Raw genomic sequence first — 23,345 nt, 5'->3', positions numbered from 1 at the left:
CGACCACCAGGGATTGGGCCTTTTCAGTGGCAGCCCCCTCCTGGTGGAATCAACTGCCGGGAGAGGTTAGGGCCTTGCAGGACATCGCTCAGTTCCGCAAGGCCTGTAAGACCGTTCTCTTCCGGCAAGCCTTCAGTTGACTGTAGGAGAATCCTGGAAGAATCCTGAAACAGCTGTCGTCTTGAGAATGACTAACATCTAATCTAGCACCAACCGTATACTGTTTTTAATTTATATTGTTTAATGATTTTATTGATTTTATGATTGTGATCATTGTTCTATGATCTTTTGTAAGCCGCCCTGAGCCCGCCTTGGTGGGGAGGGCAGGGTATAAATCAAATTAAACTTAAACTTACTCTTTCAGAAACGGTAAACTGTTGAATTCCAGCTGCTGGGGATGGGGGTAAAGAGCGGGGCAAGAGAGTGTGTCCTCCTCTGTGCTCCTGTTGAGATCCTTCTGGGGTATTCAGCTGGCCATTGTGGGGAAATAGGATGTTTCCCTAGACAGATCTAGAACAGTCGGGCTGTTCCATATGGAATAGCTAAATGGGATACACTAAATGAGGCCTCTGTGTTGCCTCCATCTCCCTCTTTGTATGCTCTCTGTATGCCATGTGTGAAAGCAGAATGTTAGACCACTAGTGTAATCCAGCAAGGCTCTTCTTATGTTCCCTATGAAAAAAAAGAGAGTCTGACTGATATATATTGTTAGGAATGGAAACGGTTCTGGTGTTTTCTGGCCCTGTCCTACCTCACAAGGTTGCCTGCAGAGAGTAGTTTCAAAGGTTAACACTGCACCATATTTGAGCTGTTGGGTTCATGTCTGGAAAGACTCATTCAAGGAGCTTATTTCATGGCTGCAGCCTGTTGTGGAAGGGCAGTTCGAGCCCTTCCCCCCAAGAGAAAAAGGAATAGCACTGTTGAGAGTGATCTTCACTCTCCCTCCCCCTGTCCAGAGATTCACGATAACAAGCTCTTGTCCAAAGCAGAGTTTATATTCAGCATCAGACAGATAACAAGCAATTAGGCACATCAGGCTAGCGAACAAAGCAAGAGAGACGCGTGGAGGCAGCATAATTGTCTGAGAGCTCTCTTGGTTGCCATGGATGATGGACTTCTGTAGCAGGGTCATCCCTTTGGAGACCTTGCCCCATTTCATTGTTTTTAGGGTCTCTGCTTAGGCCTTGTTTTTAAAAATCAGCTGATGGCACCATAGTGCATCAGAACAAGCGTGCACAATGACACGTTCTGTACATGTTGTAAGTGCTCGTGATGTGATAAGGCAGAGTGGGGCCCTCTTTCAGGCCTCCTCTGGGCTTCAGAAACTGTATGTTCTCATCCAGTGCATCTTTGGCACGCTCTCTAACAAACAACTGAACTTCAGGACTGATACACTGGCCCTCCCTAGCTGTCTGCAGCCAGTGTGAAAGATTTGTTTCTGAAAGAGACAGGCCTGCTTCTTAGAAAGGCATAGAAGCATAGGGTGGGGGGGGCCAACAGTAGCTCTCCAGATGTTTTTTGCCTACAACTCCCATCAGCCCCAGCCGGCTTGGCCAATAGCTGGGGCTGATGGGAGTTGTAGGCAAAAAACATCTGGAGAGCTACCATTGGCCACCCCTGGCATAGGGGATTATAAGACGGCTGCGCTTCGGACAATACTAAGAGGCATAGAAAAATGCAGGGTTGGGTTTTTTTCCTACCAGTATACGTGTGCCATGTCCCCCCACTAAAGCATCCAACTCTTCAGTTTTAGGAACTGAAGTGCAAGATGTCGACCAGCTGGTGGACTGCTTGAAAATGAAGGTTCCCGTGTTGACTTGCACCCTCCAACTGCGAGACGAGTTTGAGCAAGAAGTGAAAAGAACGGTCGGGCTGTCCTATGTGGAAGATATTGGCTGGCCTGGGCTTGGAGTGGTCAGGTGAGTGCCTTCAGCCGGGACTTTTCAGTGTGCCATTCTAGGTGCTACAGAATGTGGGCACCACAGCGGAATTGGTGGCTACGGGGAAGGGTCAATTACAAAATGTTGACAGGTTTCAAGCCATGCGGCTTCCTGCAGCGGAAGATGAAGATATTGGATTTATATCCCGCCCTCCACTCCAAAGAGTCTCAGAGCGGCTCACAATCTCCTTTACCTTCCTCCCCCACAACAGACGCCCTGTGAGGTGGGTGGGGCTGGAGAGGGCTCTCACAGCAGCTGCCCTTTCAAGGACAACCTCTACCAGAGCTATGGCTGACCCAAGGCCATTCCAGCAGGTGCAAGTGGAGGAGTGGGGAATCAAACCCGGTTCTCCCAGATAAGAGTCCACACACTTCACCACTACACCAAACTGGCTCTCCAGTTTGCAGCTGTTTGTAGCTGCAGTCACAAAGGCGTTGCTTTCTGGGCTGTACTAACACACCTCCTACACTAAGGAGGCAGAGGACCAGCTTTTTGGGGATATGAGGGGAAGCATTTGTTCCCAGGATGTTTTGGATTTTAACCCCCAGAGTCAAGGAACAGACAAGAGGCAGGCAACACAGGAAGGGGGTGCTCATATCCTCCCGCATGGGGGATCGCTTTGATCTAAGCAGTATGGGGTGGGGGTGCAAGAGCAGCCCTTTGATTCCCGGATGCAGAGATCAGCATGATTTGACTTTGCATCTAACAGACGGCTGCCGCTGAAATTATTTGCTCAATAGGGTGGCCAGACCGTCCCGGTCTCCCGGGACATTCCCGGTTCTGGCCACCCAATCCCGGCTCCCGGGCTGCCTATACCGGGACCATTAAAGCCGCGGAGCAGCCGGCGCTGGTCCCTGGAGGCCTCCAGAGGCCAGCGCCGGCAGCTCCCTCCCTCCCTCGCCGCGAGGCCGCCACCGCAGGCCCGCAGGACTCGCCGCCGCCGCTGGACTCTCCGCCGCCCTGGAATCAGGTAAGGGGGCCGAAAGCGCGGGGGGGGGGGCGGCCTTCCTTTCTTCCCTCCCTCCTCCCTCCCTCCCTCCTCCCTCCCTCCCTCCCTTCCTTCCTTCCCTCCCTCCTCCCTTCCTTCCTTCCTTCCCTCCCTTCCTTTCTTCCTCCCTTCCCTCCCTCCCTCCCCCCTTCCTTCCTTCCTTCCCCCTTCCTTCCTTCCTTCCTTCCTTCCTTCCTTCCTTCCTTCCTTCCTTCCTTCCTTCCTTCCTTCCTTCCTTCCTTCCTTCCTTCCTTCCTTCCTTCTTTCTTCCTTCCTTCCTTCCTTCCTTCCTTCCTTCCTTCCTTCCTTCCTTCCTTCCTTCCTTCCTTCCTTCCTTCCTTCCTTCCTCCCTTCCCTTCCCTTCCCTTCCCTTCCCTTCCCTTCCCTTCCCTTCCCTTCCCTTCCCTTCCCTTCCCTTCCCTTCCCTTCCCTCCCTCCTTATGTTCTTATGTGACACAGAGTGTTGGACTGGAGGGGCCACTGGCCTGATCCAACAGGGCTTCTCTTATGTTCTTATGTGACACAGAGTGTTGGACTGGAGGGGCCACTGGCCTGATGCAACAGGGCTTCTCTTATATTTTTATGTGACACAGAGTGTTGGACTGGAGGGGCCACTGGCCTGATCCAACAGGGCTTCTCTTATGTTCTTATGTGACGCAGAGTGTTGGACTGGATGGGCCACTGGCCTGATCCAACAGGGCTTCTCTTATGTTCTTATGTGACGCAGAGTGTTGGACTGGATGGGCCACTGGCCTGATCCAACAGGGCTTCTCTTATGTTCTTATGTGACGCAGAGTGTTGGACTGGATGGGCCACTGGCCTGATCCAACAGGGCTTCTGTTATGTTCTTATGTGACGCAGAGTGTTGGACTGGATGGGCCACTGGCCTGATCCAACAGGGCTTCTCTTATGTTCTTATGTGATGCAGAGTGTTGGACTGGATGGGGCCACTGGCCTGATCCAACAGGCTTCTCTTATGTTCTTATGTGACGCAGAGTGTTGGACTGGATGGGCCATTGGCCTGATCCAACATGGCTTCTCTTATGTTCTTATGTGACAATACTGACTTTGGTGGACCAAGCACTGATTCAGTGTAAGGGAGCTTTGTGTTTGTGACTGGAGTGGACAATACTGACTTTGGTGGACCCAAGCACTGATTCAGTGTAAGGGAGCTTTGTGTTTGTGTCTTCTGGTGCAATTTTGTTCTCAGATCCTGTATTTACTTCATCAGTATATGGGATAAGGCACTTTCTCAACTGTGCTGCATAATGCAGCCTATTTATTTTGTCCTGTTTGCTCTGTTGGCTCTATCTGCGCCACCTCATCACTTTCGGGGTGCGGATCCCCCAGTGGGGTGGTCTCCCGACTCCCTCCGCCGGCTGTTTCTGATAGCCCTGCGCCCCCTCTTTCATTGATATGTGTCCCGTGCGGGTGCACCCTCCCGTCGGGAGATGCCGCAAAATGAGCCCCTTGAGGCTTATGGCGGCAGGGCTCGGGGGAAGCGAGCTAGACTGCTGTTCTTTTGAGGGGTTATAGAGTGTTTCGAGCCCGTCCCTGTGGCATCAGTCCCATCGTTGTAGGGGCCCAGGGGGCCGGCGCAGCGGCCTGCTGAAGCAGCCTGTCGGTCACTTCCGGGTTCCTGTTCTGCATCTCGACCTGTGTTATTAGTGACAGGCTGCTTCGGCGGGCTGCTGCGCCGGCCCCCTGGTCCCACAACGATGAGACCGATGCCACAGGACGGGCTCGAAACACTCTATAACCCCTCAAAGAACAGCAGTCTAGCTCGCTTCCCCCGAGCCCTGCCGCCATAAGCCTCAAGGGGGCTCATTTTGCGGCATCTCCCGGCGGGAGGGTGGCACCCGCACGGGACACATATCAAATAAAAGAGGGGGCGCAGGGCTATCAGAAACAGCGGCGGAGGGAGTCAGGAGACCACCCACTGGGGGATCCACACCCGAAAGTGATGAAGGTGGCGCAGATAGAGCCAACAGAGCAAACAGGACAAAATAAATAGGCTGCATTATGCAGCACAGTTGAGAAAGTGCCTTATCCCATATACTGATGAAGTATATACAGGATTTGAGAACAAAATTGTTTCCGGCAGTGATATTTGGGGATTTTTGGGACGTCACAGGAAGTGCTGTGAAGTCACTTCCTGTTCCGGCAGTGGCATTTGGGGGAAATTATGTCATTTGGGGAGTGATGTCAGAGGAAGTGATGTCACTTCCCGTTTCCGGCAGGTGACGCGGGGAAATGATGTCACAGGAAGTGGTGTCACTTCCTGCTTCCGGCGGTGGCATGACATCACCGGAAGTGACGTCACTTCCTGTTTCCGGCGACCCCGCGCGCTTTGCGCGCGCACACCCCTACCTTCCCCCCCCCCCCCCCAGGTGTCCCTGGCTGGCCTTCAGACATTATGGTCACCCTATTGCTCAACTTTCAAAAATCTGTGTGTGCTGGGTGGGGGGTTGCAGTTCTGTCCTTATATCTGTATGGTGTATGCAGTGGAGGGAAGTAAAGATTTCAGCAGACTAGAAGATTCCAGGGTGGTGTCATGGTTAAAATGCTGTCGAAGACTCCCCTGGTTTTGTGTTCTCGTTCAGCCAAGAAATTCACTGGGTGACCTTATGCTAGGACTATCTGACAGAGCCCAGGCTAGCCTGGTCTTGTCAGATCTTGGAAGCTGAGCAGGGTCAGCCCTGGCTAGTATTTGGAAGGGCTGCCTCCAAGGAATACCAGGGGTGTGATTGCAGAGGTGGGCAAAGGTGAACCTCCTCTGAAACATTCTTGCCATAAAAACAAGTCTAGCTCGCCACCCAGCGATGCATAATGCTAAAAAGAGCTGGCACTTCTAGCTGCCAGACAGTCTTAGGATCTCCTGGCTATCCCAATGCTGTACAGTAATAATAATACTAAGGACTGTTACAATGATAAAATTAGAGGACGGAGAGAACTTTTACCATCCCATCAGACTTCTCAGAAGAAGGGGTGGGCTAGAAATACCAGATAGTCAATTTTCCTAGGGCTGAGAGTTCATTTTAAGGCTATGAGCACCAGAAGCCTCTTTCTGGCAAGGCATTGGGGTATGTGGCTTTGTGATAAGAAGCCTATAGAGCCATCTCTTTATGAGGCTGTTGGCTTGCAGAGCTGCAACCTCGTGGAGCAGGTGAATCTCTTCTCCTCACAGTGGCACAGCTGCCTTCCGTGGCCCCCTGGTGTGGGCATGTCTTGAATTTTTGCTGTGCTGAAATTTTGAGAATCACGTTGTTTGCGGCAGGTTTGAACCAATCCTTCTTCTTGCTTCTGCGCATGATTGAAGAGAACCAGGTAGCATTCCCTGCAGTCATGAAGCAAAGTTTTGGCTCTTAAACAAATAATTTGGTTCTCCGCTGCCCCTGCATTGTTACCGTCAACTGTAGTTATTGTTAACATAATGCTGCTATGTCAAGTTCTATCTTGGTTTTACAATTGAGTCTGAAAATCTGGGTCTTTTTGTTGTCGTCGTTGTTCTAGTTTACAGTAAGTCTAAAATATCCAGTTTCATTCATGCTTTTGAAGGAGAAGACTTGTAGTTTGTTTGAACAACCAGAAATGTCTGGCTGAGACAGGAATCAACATGTCTGCCTTTTCTCCGTCAGAACTGTTTCCCCTTTCCCTTACATGGTTCTGCTTTGTGATTTCCAAAAGGTATGAAGGGCAGAACAAAGAGCAGCAGGAGGAGAAGGAACTGGAGAAGATCACTGGCGGTCTCCTGAAAAAGCTGAATGAACTGGAATCGGATCTGTCCTTTTCTTTAGGTGATCTAGTCAAGTGATGTTTATTGCAATCCGAGGTCAGAATTCGGAATCAGAGTGATCAGGAAACATTTACATTGGTTCCATGTCTTAAATACACTAGATGTGTTAAACATAAAAAACAGTAAAAAGGTCAAGGTAGTCCAGACTGGGTCATATGCATCTCTCTAATTAAGCATGCTATGTATAAAAACAGGGCAGGTGGATTAAAAAAAAATAATCTCTGGCCACCCAGCAATGCCATTGTCTACAACAGGGTTGGCCAACAGTAGCTCTCCAGATGTTTTTTGCCTACAACTCCCATCATCCCCAGCCAGCATGGCAATGGCTGGGGCTGATGGGAGTTGCAGGCAAAAAACATCTGGAGAGCTACCGTTGGCCAACCCTGGTCTACAAAACTGAAGAATGTTCCATTTTATATCTATAGCCTTCCTCGAGATTACAAGAAGCTGAAGACAAGTCTTGGTTTGAATGCAGGGTGAAGGGGCCTGTAGAGAAATGCATTTTTCTTTGGAGGTTTGAACTGAGCAAAACCTTCACCTTGAGTTTCAGTTTTCCTCTCTCTTGGCAGAGGACAGGCGGGGGATGGGGAGGGGCAGAGCCAATCGCTTGCCAGCATTTCTCACCACTGCAAAAGGCAGGCCTGGCTAGACACACCCTGAGATGGTCAATTCAAATTCAACTGCCAGCTAGACAAGTGACATCGAGCAGGAAAAAGGTTTGGAGGTTGAAACCCCTCTAGAAGTCTTTTCCTGGAGACTGCAAGAAAAGCTTCTTTGACCTGACCTGACCTGACCTGGCCTAGTCAGGGGGAGCAGAGAGATGATGGGACTCCTGGAAGAGAGGAGGAAAGATCTCTTTTGTGCTTGTTCTTCCCAGGAGATAGAATTCTCCCCTGAGGTGTGTTGAAGGCCGCCGTTGCCATATGCAGGACTGCACACCTGCACGGAGGCTTCAAAGGAATGTCAGCTGGAACCTTGAAACCAAAAAGCCTGTTCACGTCTACAGAGAGAGGGACAGAGGAATTGCATTTCACACTTGTCTTTTGGTGCCCTTGCTCTGCTGAGAAGATGCATGTAGATATCTTCTTTAATAAATGCTTTATATCTTCTAATGCTGGTACTTCTCAGTGGAGGGCAGCGTGGTATAGACCAGTCTCATCGGATTGGGCCCTTTGCTGGCTGACCATACATTGGCTGTGACTTGAGGGGACTTTTACACATTCACAGCTGTTCTCTGTATCCCACTGGAATCACATCGTGCCAGGCACTCTGTTTTAATGAGCACAAGGCAAAAAGGGAGAGGTAGTCAGTCAGCAAGCAGCTACTCCCTCGGTGCCGCACGAGGCAGTAAGCTATCTCCATGGCAACTAGACACTGGGTGGTAGAAGAAGAAGATATTGGATTTATACCTGGCCCTTCGCTCAGAGTGACCTACAATCACCTTTTATCTTCCTCCCTCCAGACATCCTGTGAGGCAGGTGGGGCTGAGAGAGTTCTCCCAGAAGCTGCCCTTTCAAGGACAGCTCTGCAAGAGCTATGGCTAACCCAAGGCCATTCCAGCAGCTGCAAGTGGAAAAGTGGGAGAATCTGGGAGAATCAAACCCGGTTCTCCCAGGTAAGAGGTCGTGCACCACTGCACCAAACTGGCTGTCTGGAAGAACAGCGGAGAGGAAACCAGGTCCCTGGTCCTGTCAGTGGACAATTCAGGCCCAGATAGTAGCAGTGGTGGAATCAATAGCAGGGAAGGAAGCCCTTCCTGGTGTTGCAAAAGCCAGGTGGGTGGCACATGCCAGGTGGAGACTGTGGCAAGCCACTGGTCTCCAGACACCTCAGAGGGCATGGATGAAGAGGGCTTTCAGCTCAGCCAGGGTGTTCTGCCCCAGAGCATGCCTTAAACAGGGCTTTGGAATCCTGGGGCCAATGCAGGGCTTCAAGTTTAAAAAAATAGGATTATGGGATTATAACTTTTTTGTTTCCTTGCTAATGATTAAGAAGAACTACCATGAAGATGGCTTACAGCTATAACCTTTGGGGGTTTTTTTTAAGAAAGATTCTTTAACAGATAGAGATTGTTACCTTATAACAAACTAAATTAAATAGTAACATGGAGACATTTGTTAAGGGGGTTGGCACTGCTGCAGGTCACCAAAAGGGGGGGTGGGGTGGAGAAAATTTTATATATGGGTATTAACATTTAATGACAAATGATAATATGTCATTACAATATATTACATTATAATAAATTGTTTTCAAACCTAAAGTTGTTATGTCTGTTTTAAAACAAATGTTTTTAGAAATTTCCAGATATACATAAAATCTCATTCCAGCCTCTTTTTTTGTCTCCCGCTTCCCTTTCGAACCAGGTCCAGAATTTGGAGGAGAGAAAAACTGTATCTACATTGGGATGGTGATAGAAGACCTAGACGTGTCTGAACTGGTTGAAATTATTGCAGCAACAGGTCGAGAAATTGAAGAGAATTCAAGAGTACGTATCTGAAGCGACACTGTGGCAGCAAAGCAAGCCTTTTGTCTCATAATCTTGTCCTGTGCTTAACATGCCTGTCTACCTCTGATGGGCAGTACAGTTGTTATACCAGGAGTCTGGCTGCCTTTGTCTGTCATGGCAAAAACCACATATGAGGAGGGCATGGTTAGCATTGCTTATAGAAGCTTTCTTTGGTTCCCAATGTGTCATCAGTCTCTGCATAAATTATTTTAAAAGAAAAAAAAGAATTGCAGATTTATACCCCGCCCTTCTCTCTGAATCAGAGACTCAGAGTGGCTTACAATCTCCTATATCTTCTCCCCCCACAACAGGCACCCTGTGAGGTAAGTGGGGCTGAGAGAGCTTTCACAGCAGCTGCTCTTTCAAGGACAACCTCTGCTAGAGCTATGGCTGACCCAAGGCCATTCCAGCAGCTGCAAGTGGAGGAGTGGGGAATCAAACCCAGTTCTCTCAGATAAGAGACCACGCACTTAACCACTACACCAAACTGGCTCATTGTCACTGTTAGCTTTTGTTGTTAGTGCTGATGGAAATTCCCAGAGCTATTTTATGTGTCTCAAAAGCTCTTTTGACTGTTTCTTCCCACTTGAAGCAGACTCTGGAACCAGTTCACCTTTTAACAAGGAATGTGTTTGTTAGGCTATGGTTTGAACACTGATCAAGCCATCTTACGCTGGATCAGACCACTTGTTCATCGTGGTCATATGAACATCTGAAGCTGCCTTCTACTGAATCAGACCCTCAGTCCATCAAAGTCAGTCCTGTCTACTCAGACTGGCAGCGGCTCTCCATGGTCTCAAGCTGAGGTTTTTCATGCCTCTTTGCCTGGACACTTTTTAGCTGGAGATGCCGGGGATTGAACCTGGGACCTTCTGCTTACCAAGCAGATGCTCTACCACTGAGCCACCATCCTTCCCAATATTAATATTATCTACTCAGATTGGCAGCAGTCTTTTTAAAAGTTTGTGTGTGTGTGTGTGCGCATAAGAACATAAGAGAAGCCACGTTGGATCAGGGCAATGGCCCATCCAGTCCAACACTCTGTGTCACACAGTGGCCAATATATACACACACATATACATATACACACATATATAGACACACACACACATATACACACTGTGGCTAATAGCCACTGATGAACCTCTGCTCCATATTTTTAAAGCTGGCTATGCTTGTAGCTGCCACCACCTCCTGTGGTAGTGAATTCCACATGTTAATCACCCTTTGGGTGAAGGACTTTCTTTTATCTGTTTTAACCCGACTGCTCAGCAATTTCATCGAATGCCCACGAGTTCTTGTATTGAGAAAGGGAGAAAAGAATGTTTGCATGCCTGGAAGTCATGGTGACCTCCAACGACCCCTACTTGGACCCTGGACATTTTTCAGAGAGGTGTCTTGGTATGCCTGCCTCTGCGTCCTGGCCCTGGTATTCCTTTGGGAGGTCTCCCTTCCAAAGTACTTGCCAGGGTCGGCTCTGCTCACCTTCTGAGGTCTGATGAGATCAACCTTGCCTGGACTATTCAGCTGAGGACAGACTGGCAGCAGTTTTGGGTTAAGGTCTCACCTCCTACCTGATCCTTTCAACTGGAGATGCTTTGGACTTCCTGCATGGAAAGAAGATGCTGTGTCCTGGAGTCCCACTCCCAGCCCCACCCTTGTCTTAGCGTGTACAACCTTGGCCCTGTCGCTGAGCTTTCCTGATGTTTAAAATTACTCCTTTCCTCCGCTCTTGTCAACTCAGTTGCCCATTTCACCTATCACAGTAGTTTGGTGTGTTTTCGGTGATGTTTTCATTCAGGCTGCAAAGTGGGGAATTGAACCTGGTTCAATTGAGAGCCAATTTGGTGTAGTGGTTAAGCGTGTGGACTCTTACCTGGGAGAACTAGGTTTGATTCCCCACTCCTTCACATGGACCAGCTGATGTGACCTTCAGTCAGTCACAGGTTCTCACAGAGCTGTTCCTCTTAAGAGCAGTTTGTGTCAGAGCTCTTTCAGCTCCACCTACCTCACAGGCAGCGTTCCCTCTAAGCTGAGTTAGCGTGAACTAGCTCACAGATATTTAGCCTCCAGCTCACACATTTTTGTCTTAGCTCAGGAATAATGGTCCCAGGGCACAGTAATCTACGCAGTAGCGCACAACTTTAATGCCAGTAGCTCACAAAGCAGACGTTTTGCTCACAAGATTCTGCAGCTTAGGAGGAACATTGCTCACAGGCTATCTGCTGTGGAGAGGGGAAGGGAAAGGAGATTTGTAAGCCGCTCTAAGACTCCTTCAGGTAGTGAAGGGCAGGGTGTTAATCCAATCTCCTCCAGATTTGAATCTGCCCCGCCCTTTTTTTAAATCTGCCCCCCTTAACCACTACACCAAACTGGCCCTCTAGTTTCAGATGTTTATTGCCAGTTTCGTGCAGTGGTTAAGTGTGTGGACTCTTATCTGGGAGAACCGGGTTTGATTCCCCACTCCTCCACTCGCAGCTGCTGGAATGGCCTTGGGTCAGCCATAGCTCTGGCAGAGGTTGTCCTTGAAAGGGCAGCTGCTGGGAGAGCCCTCTCAGCCCCACCCACTTCACAAGGTGTCTGTTGTGTGGGGAGAAGGTAGGAGATTGTAAGCCACTCTGAGACTGATTCAGAGAGTTGGGCGGGGTATAAATCTGCAATTCTTCTTTTTCTTCTTCTTTTCCCGAAATCAGTGATGTAGTGCTATTTGCATGATTTTAAATCAAGACAGACCTGAGCTGGCTCTTCTAAAGCCAGGATTTTAAAAAACCTGGCAAAGCACTAACACCCCATGCCATCCTCTTTCCAACCAGCGGCTGGAAAACATGACAGAAATTGTGCGCAGAGGCATCCAGGAAGCTCAGGTTCAGCTGGAAAAAGCCAATGAGGAAAGACTCCTGGAAGAGGTGAGTGCCTTGGAACAAGAGGTGTAAGCAGCCTCTGCAAAACTAATTTTTAAATTACAAATGCAAAAAACCAAAATCATGTCAATCAAAAGAAACACTTTAACTTTGGCCTGTTAACTGTAAATTGCAATGATATACAGCTATGGCGAACCTGGGCAGTATAATAAAAAGTGGAGACATCACCCTGCCAACAAAAGTCCGTATAGTCAAAGCAATGGTATTCCCAGTAGTAATGTATGGCTGTGAGAGTTCGACCATAAGGAAGGCCAAGCGCTTTTGAGATGTGGTGCTGGAGAAGACTCTTGAGAGTCCCTTGGTTCTGCAAGAAGATCCAATCAGTCAGTCCTAAGGGAAATCAACCCAGACTGTTCCCTGGAAGGTCAGATGCTGAAGCTGAAGCTCAGATCCTTTGGCTACCAAATGAGAAAGAAGATCCTGATGCTAGGAAAGACAGAGGCAAAAGAAGAAGGGGATGGCAAAAGATGAGATGGCTGGACAGCGTTACTGATGTAAAAAATACGAATTTGAGCAGACTTTGGAGGATGGTGGAAGACAGGAGGGACTTTGTCCATGGGGTTGCAAAGAGTTGGACTCAACTGTGCGACTGAACAACAACAACAAAATCACATTAAACATGCCTTCTAAATATCTTGAAGCCAGTAGTTTAGTTGATTCAGCAGTGGCTTGGATCCTCCAGATAGATCTGCCACCTCTCCCTTTCCAGTGGGGACCCTGCCCGCAAGCCCCTTTAAAAAGCTGCTTCTGAAGGTTAAAAGATGCCGCATGGAAGGTGGCAGATAAGAGGTATGGGGAGAAGGGGAGGCAGAGGGGGAGCAGCAGAGCTTTCTCCCTCCTCTCCTCTTGGCCTGCACCAGAAGAGCTCAATCTCTCAGCAGATGAGCTGACCGACCCCCTAAATATGCCAGTCACGCATGGTCACCAGCATGTAGCTAGACGTTCTGCTGGGTGAGAAGTTCCAGGTGGAACTTGATACAGCCGCCAGAGCCAGGGCTGGATTAACAGTTAGGCCAAGTAGGCACTGGCTATTGGCCCCCATGCCTTTAGTGACCCCGGGCTGGCTTTCCCCCTCAGTTTTGCCCCTGCTGCAGCCCTCCCAGCCTGAACTGCTCTTTGCCTGACATGCCTGGTGCAGCTGCTGCTGGCGTATCAGGTTTGTTGTCTCTCCCCTGCAGCTTTGTCAAAGGGGCTTTTGGGAAGGTGCCTGCAGGCTGCGGTGATGGCCATGGGTGGCGGGGCAGGTGCTCCGACTCTGAGATCATTTGTGAGGGGGCCCCTGAGATTTCGACTGCCTAGGGGCCTCCACAGGGTTTAATCCAGCACTGGCCAGCACATGGACTGCTGGAAACAACGTCTGCTTGTTCTGTTGCCCAGAAAGGTGGCCATCTTCCCCTGAAGCATTTGGATCGGGAATGACAAGAAAGCAGGCTTGCTGTGTCAGACTTTTTGGTGGGGACTTAATTTTTTTTTTAAGTTTAGGGCAGCCAAAACTTTTTAAAACAGCAGTAACTTGGTAAACGCCCCCACTCCAACCACAAACCCTGTTGAAATTTTAAAATTTTAAATAGGAAAGAAGAAGAAGAACCGCAGATTTATACCCCGCCCTTCTCTCTGAATCAGAGACTCAGAGTGGCTCACAATCTCCTTTCCCTCCCTCCCCCACAACAGCCACCCTGTGAGGTGGGTGGGGCTGGAGAGGGCTCTCACAGCAGCTGCCCTTTCAAGGACAGAGTCTCAGAGCGGCTCACAATCTCCTTTACCTTCCTCCCCCACAACAGACACCCTGTGAGATGGATGGGGCTGGAGAGGGCTCTCACAGCAGCTGCCCTTTCAAGGACAGAGTCTCAGAGCGGCTCACAATCTCCTTTACCTTCCTCCCCCACAACAGACACCCTGTGAGGTGGGTGGAGCTGAGAGGGCTCTCACAGCAGCTGCCCTTTCAAGGACAGAGTCTCAGAGCGGCCTACAATCTCCTTTCCCTTTCTCCCCCACAACAGACACCCTGTGAGGTGGGTGGGACCAAGAGGGCTCTCACAGCTGCTGCCCTTTCAAGGGCAGAGTCTCAGAACGGCCTACAATCTCCTTTCCCTTTCTCCCCCACAACAGACACCCTGTGAGGTGGGTGGGGCTGGAGAGGGCTCTCACAGCAGCTGCCCTTTCAAGGACAGAGTCTCAGAGCGGCCTACAATCTCCTTTCCCTTCCTCCCCCACAACAGCCACCCTGTGAGGTGGGTGGGGCTGAGAGGGCTCTCACAGCAGCTGCCCTTTCAAGGACAACCTCTGCCAGAGCTGTGGCTGACCCAAGGCCATTCCAGCAGGTGCAAGTGGAGGAGTGGGGAATCAAACCCAGTTCTCCCAGATAAGAGTCCGAACACTTAACCACTACACCAAAATTAGCCAGGAGACCCCGATCAAACAATATAGGCATTTAAACTAAAAACAGCACAAAAGCAAGAAGAGGGTTTTCCCTGGAAGGCGACAGAAGTGATCCAAGGCACAAGCACAGGCAGACCAGAACAGCCAGAGGCACACCAGCATTCGCACTCTTGATCTGATGTGCTGCAGCCAGGCCTGCTTTTCCCCATCTCTGCACATAGTCAGAAATCTATGCTAAGAATCGTCTCAGTTGGACGGACAGTTACTGTGTGACCCCATTTGTATGAGGGAGCTGTGTCCCTCTTCCCTCCCACTCAGGGCCAGCCCTAGACTGTCTCTCTGGCACTCTGGCAAGGCTAACTTCTGGCACACACACACACACACACACACATCCAGCACTGATAATGTCACCAAGTCACATGGGGGCACCCAATTTGGCATTCCCAGGAGGCCGACATCCTAGACAATCGCTTAGTTTGCCTAGTGGCAGGGCCAGTCATGCTCCCACTGTCCGGGGAAACCCATTAAATGGTGAAAAATTAGGCCTGAGATTCTTAAAATGGCAGCCCCAGAGTTGGGACCAGATACATCCCTATGCCTCGGCAACTCTTCTTGGTTTTCAGCTGTGGTGTTAATTAGCAACGCTTGGGGCTCTTTAGCTTGGAGAAACGTCGACTGAGGGGTGACATGATAGAGGTTGACAAGATTATGCATGGGATGGAGAAAGTAGAGAAAGAAGTCCTTTTCTCCCTTTCTCACAATACAAGAATTTGTGGGCATTCGATGAAATTGCTGAGCAGTCGAGTTAGAACGGATAAAAGGAGGTACTTCTTCACCCAAAGGGTGATTAACATGTGGAATTCACTCCCACAGAAGGTGGTGGCGGCCACAAGCATAGCCACCTTCAAGAGGGGTTTAGATAAAAATATGGAGCAGAGGTCCATCAGTGGCTATTAGCCACAGTGTGTGTGTGTGTATACACACACACACATTATATATATATAATTTTTTTGGCCACTGTGTGACACAGAGTGTTGGACTGGATGGGCCGTCGGCCTGATCCAACATGGCTTCTCTTGTGTTCTTATGTGACACAGAGTGTTGGACTGGATGGGCCATTGGCCTGATCCAACATGGCTTCTCTTGTGTTCTTATGTGATACAGAGTGTTGGACTGGATGGGCCATTGGCCTGATCCAACATGGCTTCTCTTATATGGCACAGAGTGTTGGACTGGATGGGCCACAGGCCTGATCCAACATGGCTTCTCTTATGTTCTTATGTGACACAGAGTGTTGGACTGGATGGGCCGTTGGCCTGATCCAGCATGGCTTCTCCTATGTTCTTAACTAGCAAAGACTGTGCAGCAAGTTTTAAATGGATACAAGGTGGCATTTTCCTATCTTCACTGACTACTACTGTATTTTAATATTTTATGCGATGCTTTTATCTTTTGGCACAAGGCAAATCCTTCTGTCTACAAAGTATGTTTATTTTTTTAAGGACCCATTGCCTCAAAATGCAAACTTTTGGTGCTAGACAGTAAGGGTGTTTTCTGCCCCCCCACCCCCCACCCCATATGTTTCCACAGGGGCTGCTCCGGCAGATTCCAGTGGTGGGTTCTGTGCTGAACTGGTTTTCTCCATTTCACGCTTCACCAAAGGGAAGAACGTTTGACCTAACAGCAGGTGGGTTAGAATTAAATTGCATCAGTAATATTACCAATTAATATTTCAAAGCTCTTCCATGTTCAGGTGTAGTCAGATGTTGAAGGACTATGACACATCCCTTCCTTCCCTCAGAGGCAAGATTTTCCCTCCGTTTTTCTGTCTCTTTAATGACTGAGCCACTCTGGTAAAGTGTTTTCTTCCCTCCAGAAGAAACGTTGGCTGTCCCACCCTGTGTCAGTTATATGTACTAGCTATTTGCTCAGCCCAGGAACCTGAGGGAAGGGTTAGGGTCTCCCTTTAACTTAATGGCACTTGAGACACCATTAAAATTTAGAAATAACAAAAGATTTTATTTAATATCAAAGTCAGATGAAGTAAGGAGTTGAAAATACTGGGGTAAATCTAGTATAAGCACAGAATCTTATTCTTATGTCTCAGGTTAAAGAGAGTTTCTCGAATTATTTACAGTTGCTATAGTTCTTTGTGGACTTGTTCCTGGGTTTTTGTAAATCCTCCAGCTCACTTTATTTGTCTAACAGCTTGCTCTTTTGATACCTTTTTCCCCAGTACCCAACAGTACAACAGTACTCATCTTGAGTTGTTCACCGAGCTGTAAGGTCTCTGCTGGCAGTACCTTTAAGGTCTCTACCAGAGCAGGGATTTCTACTCCTCAGAAATAACTCTCCCTGGGTAGGAATTCTTCTTCACTCTCTAGAAGATTTATCCCTTTTTTTGGTGGCCTGAATGGGAGTCTTCCTATACTATCCAAACCTCCTTCCCAAACTTTCCCCCATTTCTCTGTCTGGAATGCTGAATTCAGACTGTGGTCAGCCAAGGCACTGTCAGCACTAGACCCTTTTTTTGTCAGGGCTATATTTAGATGGTCTCAGTGTGTGTCTCCAGAATCTGCGTGAATCTCTTCAGCATCCAGCATTCACAAGATTTTTTTTTCTGCTCAGCTGATGCTGGCCACTCTGATTGCTTGGAGCAGCCTGTCACTCAGGGCTGTCTGTTTCTGTGACATGGCAACACTTCCCAGTCCTTTTAGACCAGCAGCGTCAAACATATGCCCCAGGGGGCGAATTAGGCCCCCAGAGGGCTTCTAGCAACTGGCTGTCATCTGCTGTCTTCTCCCTCTCTCTTGGTTCCTTCTGCATAACAGCTTGCTTTGGAAAGCTTGCTCAATCGCACAAGAGCTACAGCGCAAAACCTCTGTTTTCTCCATTGGCTGAAGCTCCTCCCTTGGGGGGGAGGTGTTTTTCCAGGCTCTCTCAATCGTACAGCAGAGCTACTGAGCCAAGCCTCTCTCCCTTCTATTGGCTGAGGCTCTTCCCTCCCCTGTCTCCTGGGGAAGGAAGGAAAGAGCCACAGCTTCCTTTGCCCAGTTTCCTGGATCCCAAGGGAGAGATACAAAGAAAGCACCTTTAAGGCCAACGAGTGCTAAGGTTTTAAGCATGTTTTAAGTTTTTTAAAAAAATATTTAATTGTGTTTGTCTGTGTCCTTCATAAAATTTATATCTCAGCTACCTAATCTTAAATAGGTATACACATGGCCTTGTCTGACACGGCCCAGCCCAACCCGACATGGCCCGGCCCAGCAAGGTCTCATTTATGTCAGATCCAGCCATAGCAAATGAGTTCGACACCCCTGTCTTAGACTCTTTGTACAGCACTTATTATTAGCCTCTTTAAAAGTGTAGTCCGTCACACACGTTTAGAGAATAGACATGGATTTAGAGAATAAAATACAAAATTTTCAAAACCTTTGCTCTTCCTGGTCCTTGGGATTTTTTTTCCCCTATGCCCCATGTGCTTGCAAGCCTCTCTGCACACTGTTGGACAGTGGGTCAGCTTTGCTTGTCACTTTGCAAAACCTCTGTTTTCTCCATTGGCTGAGGCTCCTCCCTTGGGGGGGAAGGTGGAAAGTTCACTCTGTTCACTCTCTCGTGTCTCCCACTGAAAAGATCACCAGCAGGTTAATCAGGGCATGTGGTGGTTCCAAGGCTGCGCCACCTGCTAGGCAAGACTTCCCTGGCAGTTTGTTTCTTAAAGGGGGATCTGCTGCATCCCACTAGCGCAAGCAAGCCAGGTGGTCAGCCTGAAAAGGCTGGCTGGAGTCGCTGTCCTCCCAGCATCCTTTGGCAGGACCCCACATCTTTTAACCAGGCCTGTAGCTACGAGGGGGGGCTAGGCCCCTCCACCCAACCCCCCCTTCCACCTGTATGGCCCCTCCTTTCCCCGCTGCTCTCCCCGTCCTCACTGCTTCGCACTGGCCGCCGCTCTCCCCAGGCTCTTCCCACCCTGTTCCTGCCTCTACCACTCTCCCCACGGCCCCATTTTTGCCACTGCCGCTCTTCCCCCCCTGAAAGCATGAGAGAGAGCTGGGGCCGGGTGGCTGGCCGCTGGAAGAAGCAGCCAAGCCCCCACGGCCTCCCCACCCAAAATTTTATGCCCTGCCCCCCCCCAAAAAATTTCTGGCTGCGGGGCTGCTTTTAACGCCAGACTGTGTGGTGATTAAGAAGGCTGAGGGAGGTCAGGGAGGTTGAGGGTGCAAGCGGGTTTATAAATTATTTCAGAGTTGCCAGGAAAAAAAGCAAATGGCAGATAAAGGGGGTGATGAGGCTGGTTCTCTTGTATGAGAAAACAGGGAGTCTGCCCTGACCTGGGAAGCTCAGGCAAGCCTGATCTTGTCAGATCTCAGAAGCTAAGCAGGGCCAATCCTGGCAAATACTTGGATGAGAGATCTCTAAAGAATACCAGGGCTGGGAAGCAGAGGCGGGCAATAGTAAGCTACCTCTCCAAATGCCCAAGCCCTGTCTTTTCTGTTCATGGTCCCATGTTGAGAATTTTATATATTGATTATTGAAAAGTAAGGGAACTAAAACTTTCACTTACGTCTTCCACTTAGGGTATGTTTTCCCTTAACCACTTTTTCCCTTGTTCATTTCTGCAGGCAGAAGGAAGCACTAGCCCACAATAGGCAGGTTTTTAGTCGGGGCAGGGTACGTGGATTTGATGGCATGTTCTCTTGCTTTGGCAGGTTCTCTTGAATCGACTGAGCCCACATACGTCTCCAAAGTGCAGGGGACTGGGATCACCCCGCCTCCAACTCCCACATCTGCACGGGCAAAGCAAAGGTTGCCTGGTAAGTCTTTCTCATCCATCCTCTTTTAGAGAGGTTGTTAACTGTAAAGTACTGGGGTTGGCGCAGTAAGAGACCAGAGTCGGAGAGTGATTTCAGCAAGCTTTACTTCAGGAACACACGCACAGACTGAGCTCTATTCAAACTTCCCGCTCTTTTATACAATTCTTGCCCCCTTCTGATTGGTCCTTAACTATCTACATGGATTGGCTATTTACAGGGCCCTAAGGGCCTATCAGGGTACAGTATGAGCCTAGATGTTGATTGGCTACTTATGTTTCAATCCTTCCCCTGATTGGGCACGCTTAGGCCTTCTCTGGAACCCTGGTGTGGAGTACAAGCTTTGGCTTGTTCAGCTTCCCTCCAAAAGTAACAGTTCTCCCATTTGAGCCTAGGACACAACGTTAACAGTATGTGTTTCGCTGGTCTTGCCAAGCCAGTTTCTCTTTAGCACTTAGGATACCATCAAGTTTGGTGTAGTGGTTCAGTGCGTGGACTCTTACCTGGGAGAACCAGGTTTGATTCCCCACTCCTCCACTTGCACCTGCTGAGTGTCCTTGGGTCAGTCACAGTTCTGTAAGCAGCTATTGTAAGAACTCTCTCAGCCCCACCTACCTCACAGGGTGTATGTTGTGGGGGGGCGGGGCGTGGTGGAAGGTAAAGGAGATTGTGACCGCTCTGAGATTCAGAGTAAAGGGTGAGATATATATCCAATAGCTTCTTGAAAGAGCTGCTTTCTCAAGAGTGGTTCTGGAAAGAGCTCTCTCAGCCCCACCTACCTTATAGGGTGTCTGTTGTGAGGGAGGAAGGTAAAGGAGATTGTGAGCCACTCCGAGACTGTGTTGGGTCATGAAGGGCAGGGTATAAATCCAATCTCCTCCCCTTCCTCCTCCTCCCTCTTCCTCTTCGAATTAATTGGGGCAACTGGACCCAGAATATCAGTATGAAATGTCTTGCTTTTTGAACAATTATTGAAAGCCGTTTTGGGCAGGAAAGAGGGATTTATCCAAGTAAATGCAGTAAGCTTTTTAAACCACACCAAAGATCCTAACATCAGACTGCTGAGTACAAAGAGGTTTTGCAGGTGGATGTTGAGCACTATCAACCCTTTCATTTCAGGCCAAAAGCTGTTTAAAAGGTCCATGAGGAGCTCTGACGGGTTCAGTGAGACGAGTTCCGTGAGCCACACTGATGACTTGGTCAGAGGAGAGCTGTCACCGGGCCCTTCCTCTGCAGGACAGGGGAACCCTGAGTTATCAGAAGCGGGTGTGCACTTGACGGAGGAAGCAGATGAAGACTCCGCAGGGGAAATGGTTCAGACTCTGGGAAACACTGGCACTAAATCAGAAGAACAAGAGAGTCTCAGATAAGGATCTCGGCCCTGTGCACACAGACTTTGTACAGAAGCTGAGGACTTTGTACAGTACAGGGCAGGGGGATTTCACCGTGCATTTGAAAATGTGACTAGTGCCACAGTGTGTCCAGTAATAGCTACTGTTCCTTGTGATTTACTGGAGATTTTGCACAAATTTTAGTGGAAGAAGTTCTTCTTTCCTTGTTTGTTCTCTTTCCTCTTCCTCACTGTTGGCCTTGGTTTGTTTTCTGCACTGGTCACAGCTGCTGTTGCCAAGGCAGTGAGGCTTAGACCACCAAGGCAGTACCTTCCTTGCCAGGAAACCTGCAAGAGATCATACCAGCAGGTCTCCAGGTGATACTTAACTGATTTTCTTTCCCCCCCCTTTTTTAGCCTTTTGCTGGCTAAACGATCTGTTGCACTTGGTGCGGTTATTTTTATTTTGTAAAATGGATCCATTGTCTAATATATGAAATAAACCTATCAGTTGCTCATACTACTTTATTAAGCTAAAAATACCTATTATTGTTCATTCACTGGGCTTATAACTTCCCATTCTGCATTATCAGTTCATGTTTAAATTGTTGTTCAATATTGTAAATACCAGCCAGATGATTAGTTTATTGCTTGCTTCTCCAAAGAAGGGTTGATGGATAAAGTGCAAACAGAATCCATGTCTTCCGTGTGTGGTTTGTTTGGTGCAGTGACTTGCATTAACTCTGATACTGAGAGAAGTGGGGGATGAAATCGTTAATGTAAAATCAAAATGTTTTTCCAACTGAAATGGTCTCAGCCAGTGCTTTTGCTGGAAATTTATTGTAGATGCTTCCCAAATGCTTTGGTAGCTATTTTCAGTTGTGTTTTTGTGGTCAGCCATAATTCTGCAAGCACACTTTTGATATGCTTTGTTAAAATTCTGTACTTTTCTAATAAAATAAAATGTTTTAAAGTTAAAAAGAAAAAAAAACCCAACACAATATCAAAGCCTCCAAATTGTTACGCTGGTCGCTTATTGACAAGATTGCCACTAAATTAGACGTATTTCTGTGTCACGTGTGTGTTCGGAAGGCTTGGCAGGCAGGCCAATACGATTCAAAGGCAGATTAAGAGGCTTCTTACAATTGATATGCGATGCTTACACTCTTTCAGCGTTAAGTGAAATAGTGCAAGCATCATCCTCTAAAATGGATAGTGTATCTACGGACATCTATGCCAGCTAGTGTAAGCATCACTGATGCGTATCTGTGACCAGACTAATAAACAGTGCAGGCATCTTAAGAACGATGTCCATACATAACATTTGTTTCTTTATTTGATTTTATTTATATCCCACTCTCTCTCCCCAAATGGGCTGAAGGCAGGTCACAATAAGGCATATATACAGTAAATACATAGAAAACATTAAAACGACAGTTAAGAGCTACCAGTGAAATTACTAGCACCGCTATCATTCCAATAAGATGAATATGGGCATGTTATAGAATTCCTAAACAAAGATCATAAGGCATAGAGAGAGTTTCTGTGAGACATGCTTAGATGCTGATGCCTTCACTGATTAGAGGACAAAGTGGCTTCAAAAGACTCATTCTTCCATCTTGTAAGAATTTCAGTTGCCTTGTGGGGCACAGTGCTGTTCTCTTCCCTCCCTAATGAAAAAAGGGCTCCTACTTTAACTTAATCTATTACCTTCCTGCCCTCATTACTTGGAAATGCTAAATGATGTTCCAATGTACTTGTGGCACCCCAACTAGCATACAAAGATGGACTCCATGCACACTCTCCCATTTGCATTATGCATAACTTAAAGGCTACTCTCTGTTCTGTTTGCTGATTCACTGGGGCTTCTGAAAGCCAGAACGCTTCCTCCTACAGCTGTCCTTGGGGATGGCCAGGAGAATAACTTCCTGGAAGAATTAATGGGCAGGAATTAGCTCACCTGATTTGAGAAATTTATCACCTTCCAGAGGTATTATATTGCTTGTTCTCTTAAGTCTGCTGTATGGTATGTTTTCTTACAGCGAGGCTGTGGATTGTACATTTTCCCCTTGGGAGCGTGGGGAGAGATTTTCTAACCAAGCTGCAGTCAAAGGGAGTGTGGGGGAAAAGTAAAACATCAGGCCCATAGCCATAGGGGGTGGCTGTGGGGGCTCTGCCCCCGACTTCTGGGCAGGGCCCCCCAACTTAGGGCCCCCAACCGGCAGCCGTTGCTCCCCACCTCTTCCTTCCCCATGATCCAAATCGCAGCAGGAGCAGCTGCCGGCCTCCCTGCGGGATTTCGATCATTGGGGTGCCCTTGTGTGATTTAAAGACCAGAACTAGTACTGCTGCAAATTCCACCTCTGCCATGTGATTTGAGTTGCCAGTGTAGGCAGCCCTCAAGAAAACAAGGCCGCAGCCTTCCCTCTGCAGTAGCTTGAAGGCCACTCCCGTTAGCGGTTCAAATTGCACTGGAAGGCTGTCAGATGCAGCCACAGCCTCCCCGTGCAATTTAAAGACCCACCAACCAGTTGGTTGGCGGGGACTTGAAATGGCGCTGGGAGGCCGGCTGCTTCTGCCAGCCCTCCCGTGTGATTTGAATTGCGGGTGGGGGCGGCTCTCAAGCCACGGCAAAGGCTGCAACTGGGAAGGAAGGAAAGGAGATGTTTTATGT

At 48.5% G+C, this 23,345-nt stretch overlaps 2 protein-coding genes across 2 annotated transcripts in view; one reads left to right on the top strand and one right to left on the bottom strand.

Moving 5' to 3' along the window:
- The window catches only part of LOC132588265 (pyridoxal-dependent decarboxylase domain-containing protein 1-like), an 81,346-nt gene extending 59,684 nt beyond the window's left edge, over positions 1–21,662 (top strand). The window contains exons 17-23 of the mRNA XM_060260625.1: positions 1,748–1,919; positions 6,616–6,725; positions 9,088–9,209; positions 12,044–12,136; positions 16,121–16,217; positions 19,240–19,344; positions 20,461–21,662. Coding sequence (XP_060116608.1) covers positions 1,748–1,919; positions 6,616–6,725; positions 9,088–9,209; positions 12,044–12,136; positions 16,121–16,217; positions 19,240–19,344; positions 20,461–20,711 — 950 coding nt within the window. The 3' untranslated portion in view covers positions 20,712–21,662. The remainder of the gene's footprint in view (positions 1–1,747; positions 1,920–6,615; positions 6,726–9,087; positions 9,210–12,043; positions 12,137–16,120; positions 16,218–19,239; positions 19,345–20,460) is intronic.
- Positions 1–23,345, bottom strand: part of MARF1 (meiosis regulator and mRNA stability factor 1) — a 539,974-nt gene that overhangs the window by 301,539 nt on the left and 215,090 nt on the right. The window lies entirely within an intron of this gene.

The sequence above is a fragment of the Heteronotia binoei genome, chromosome 20 (genome assembly GCF_032191835.1).
Source record: "Heteronotia binoei isolate CCM8104 ecotype False Entrance Well chromosome 20, APGP_CSIRO_Hbin_v1, whole genome shotgun sequence".
Taxonomy (NCBI): Eukaryota; Metazoa; Chordata; class Lepidosauria; order Squamata; family Gekkonidae; genus Heteronotia; species Heteronotia binoei.
Note: the sequence above shows the minus strand (reverse complement) of the source record. Positions and strands in the feature narration are given on the sequence as shown.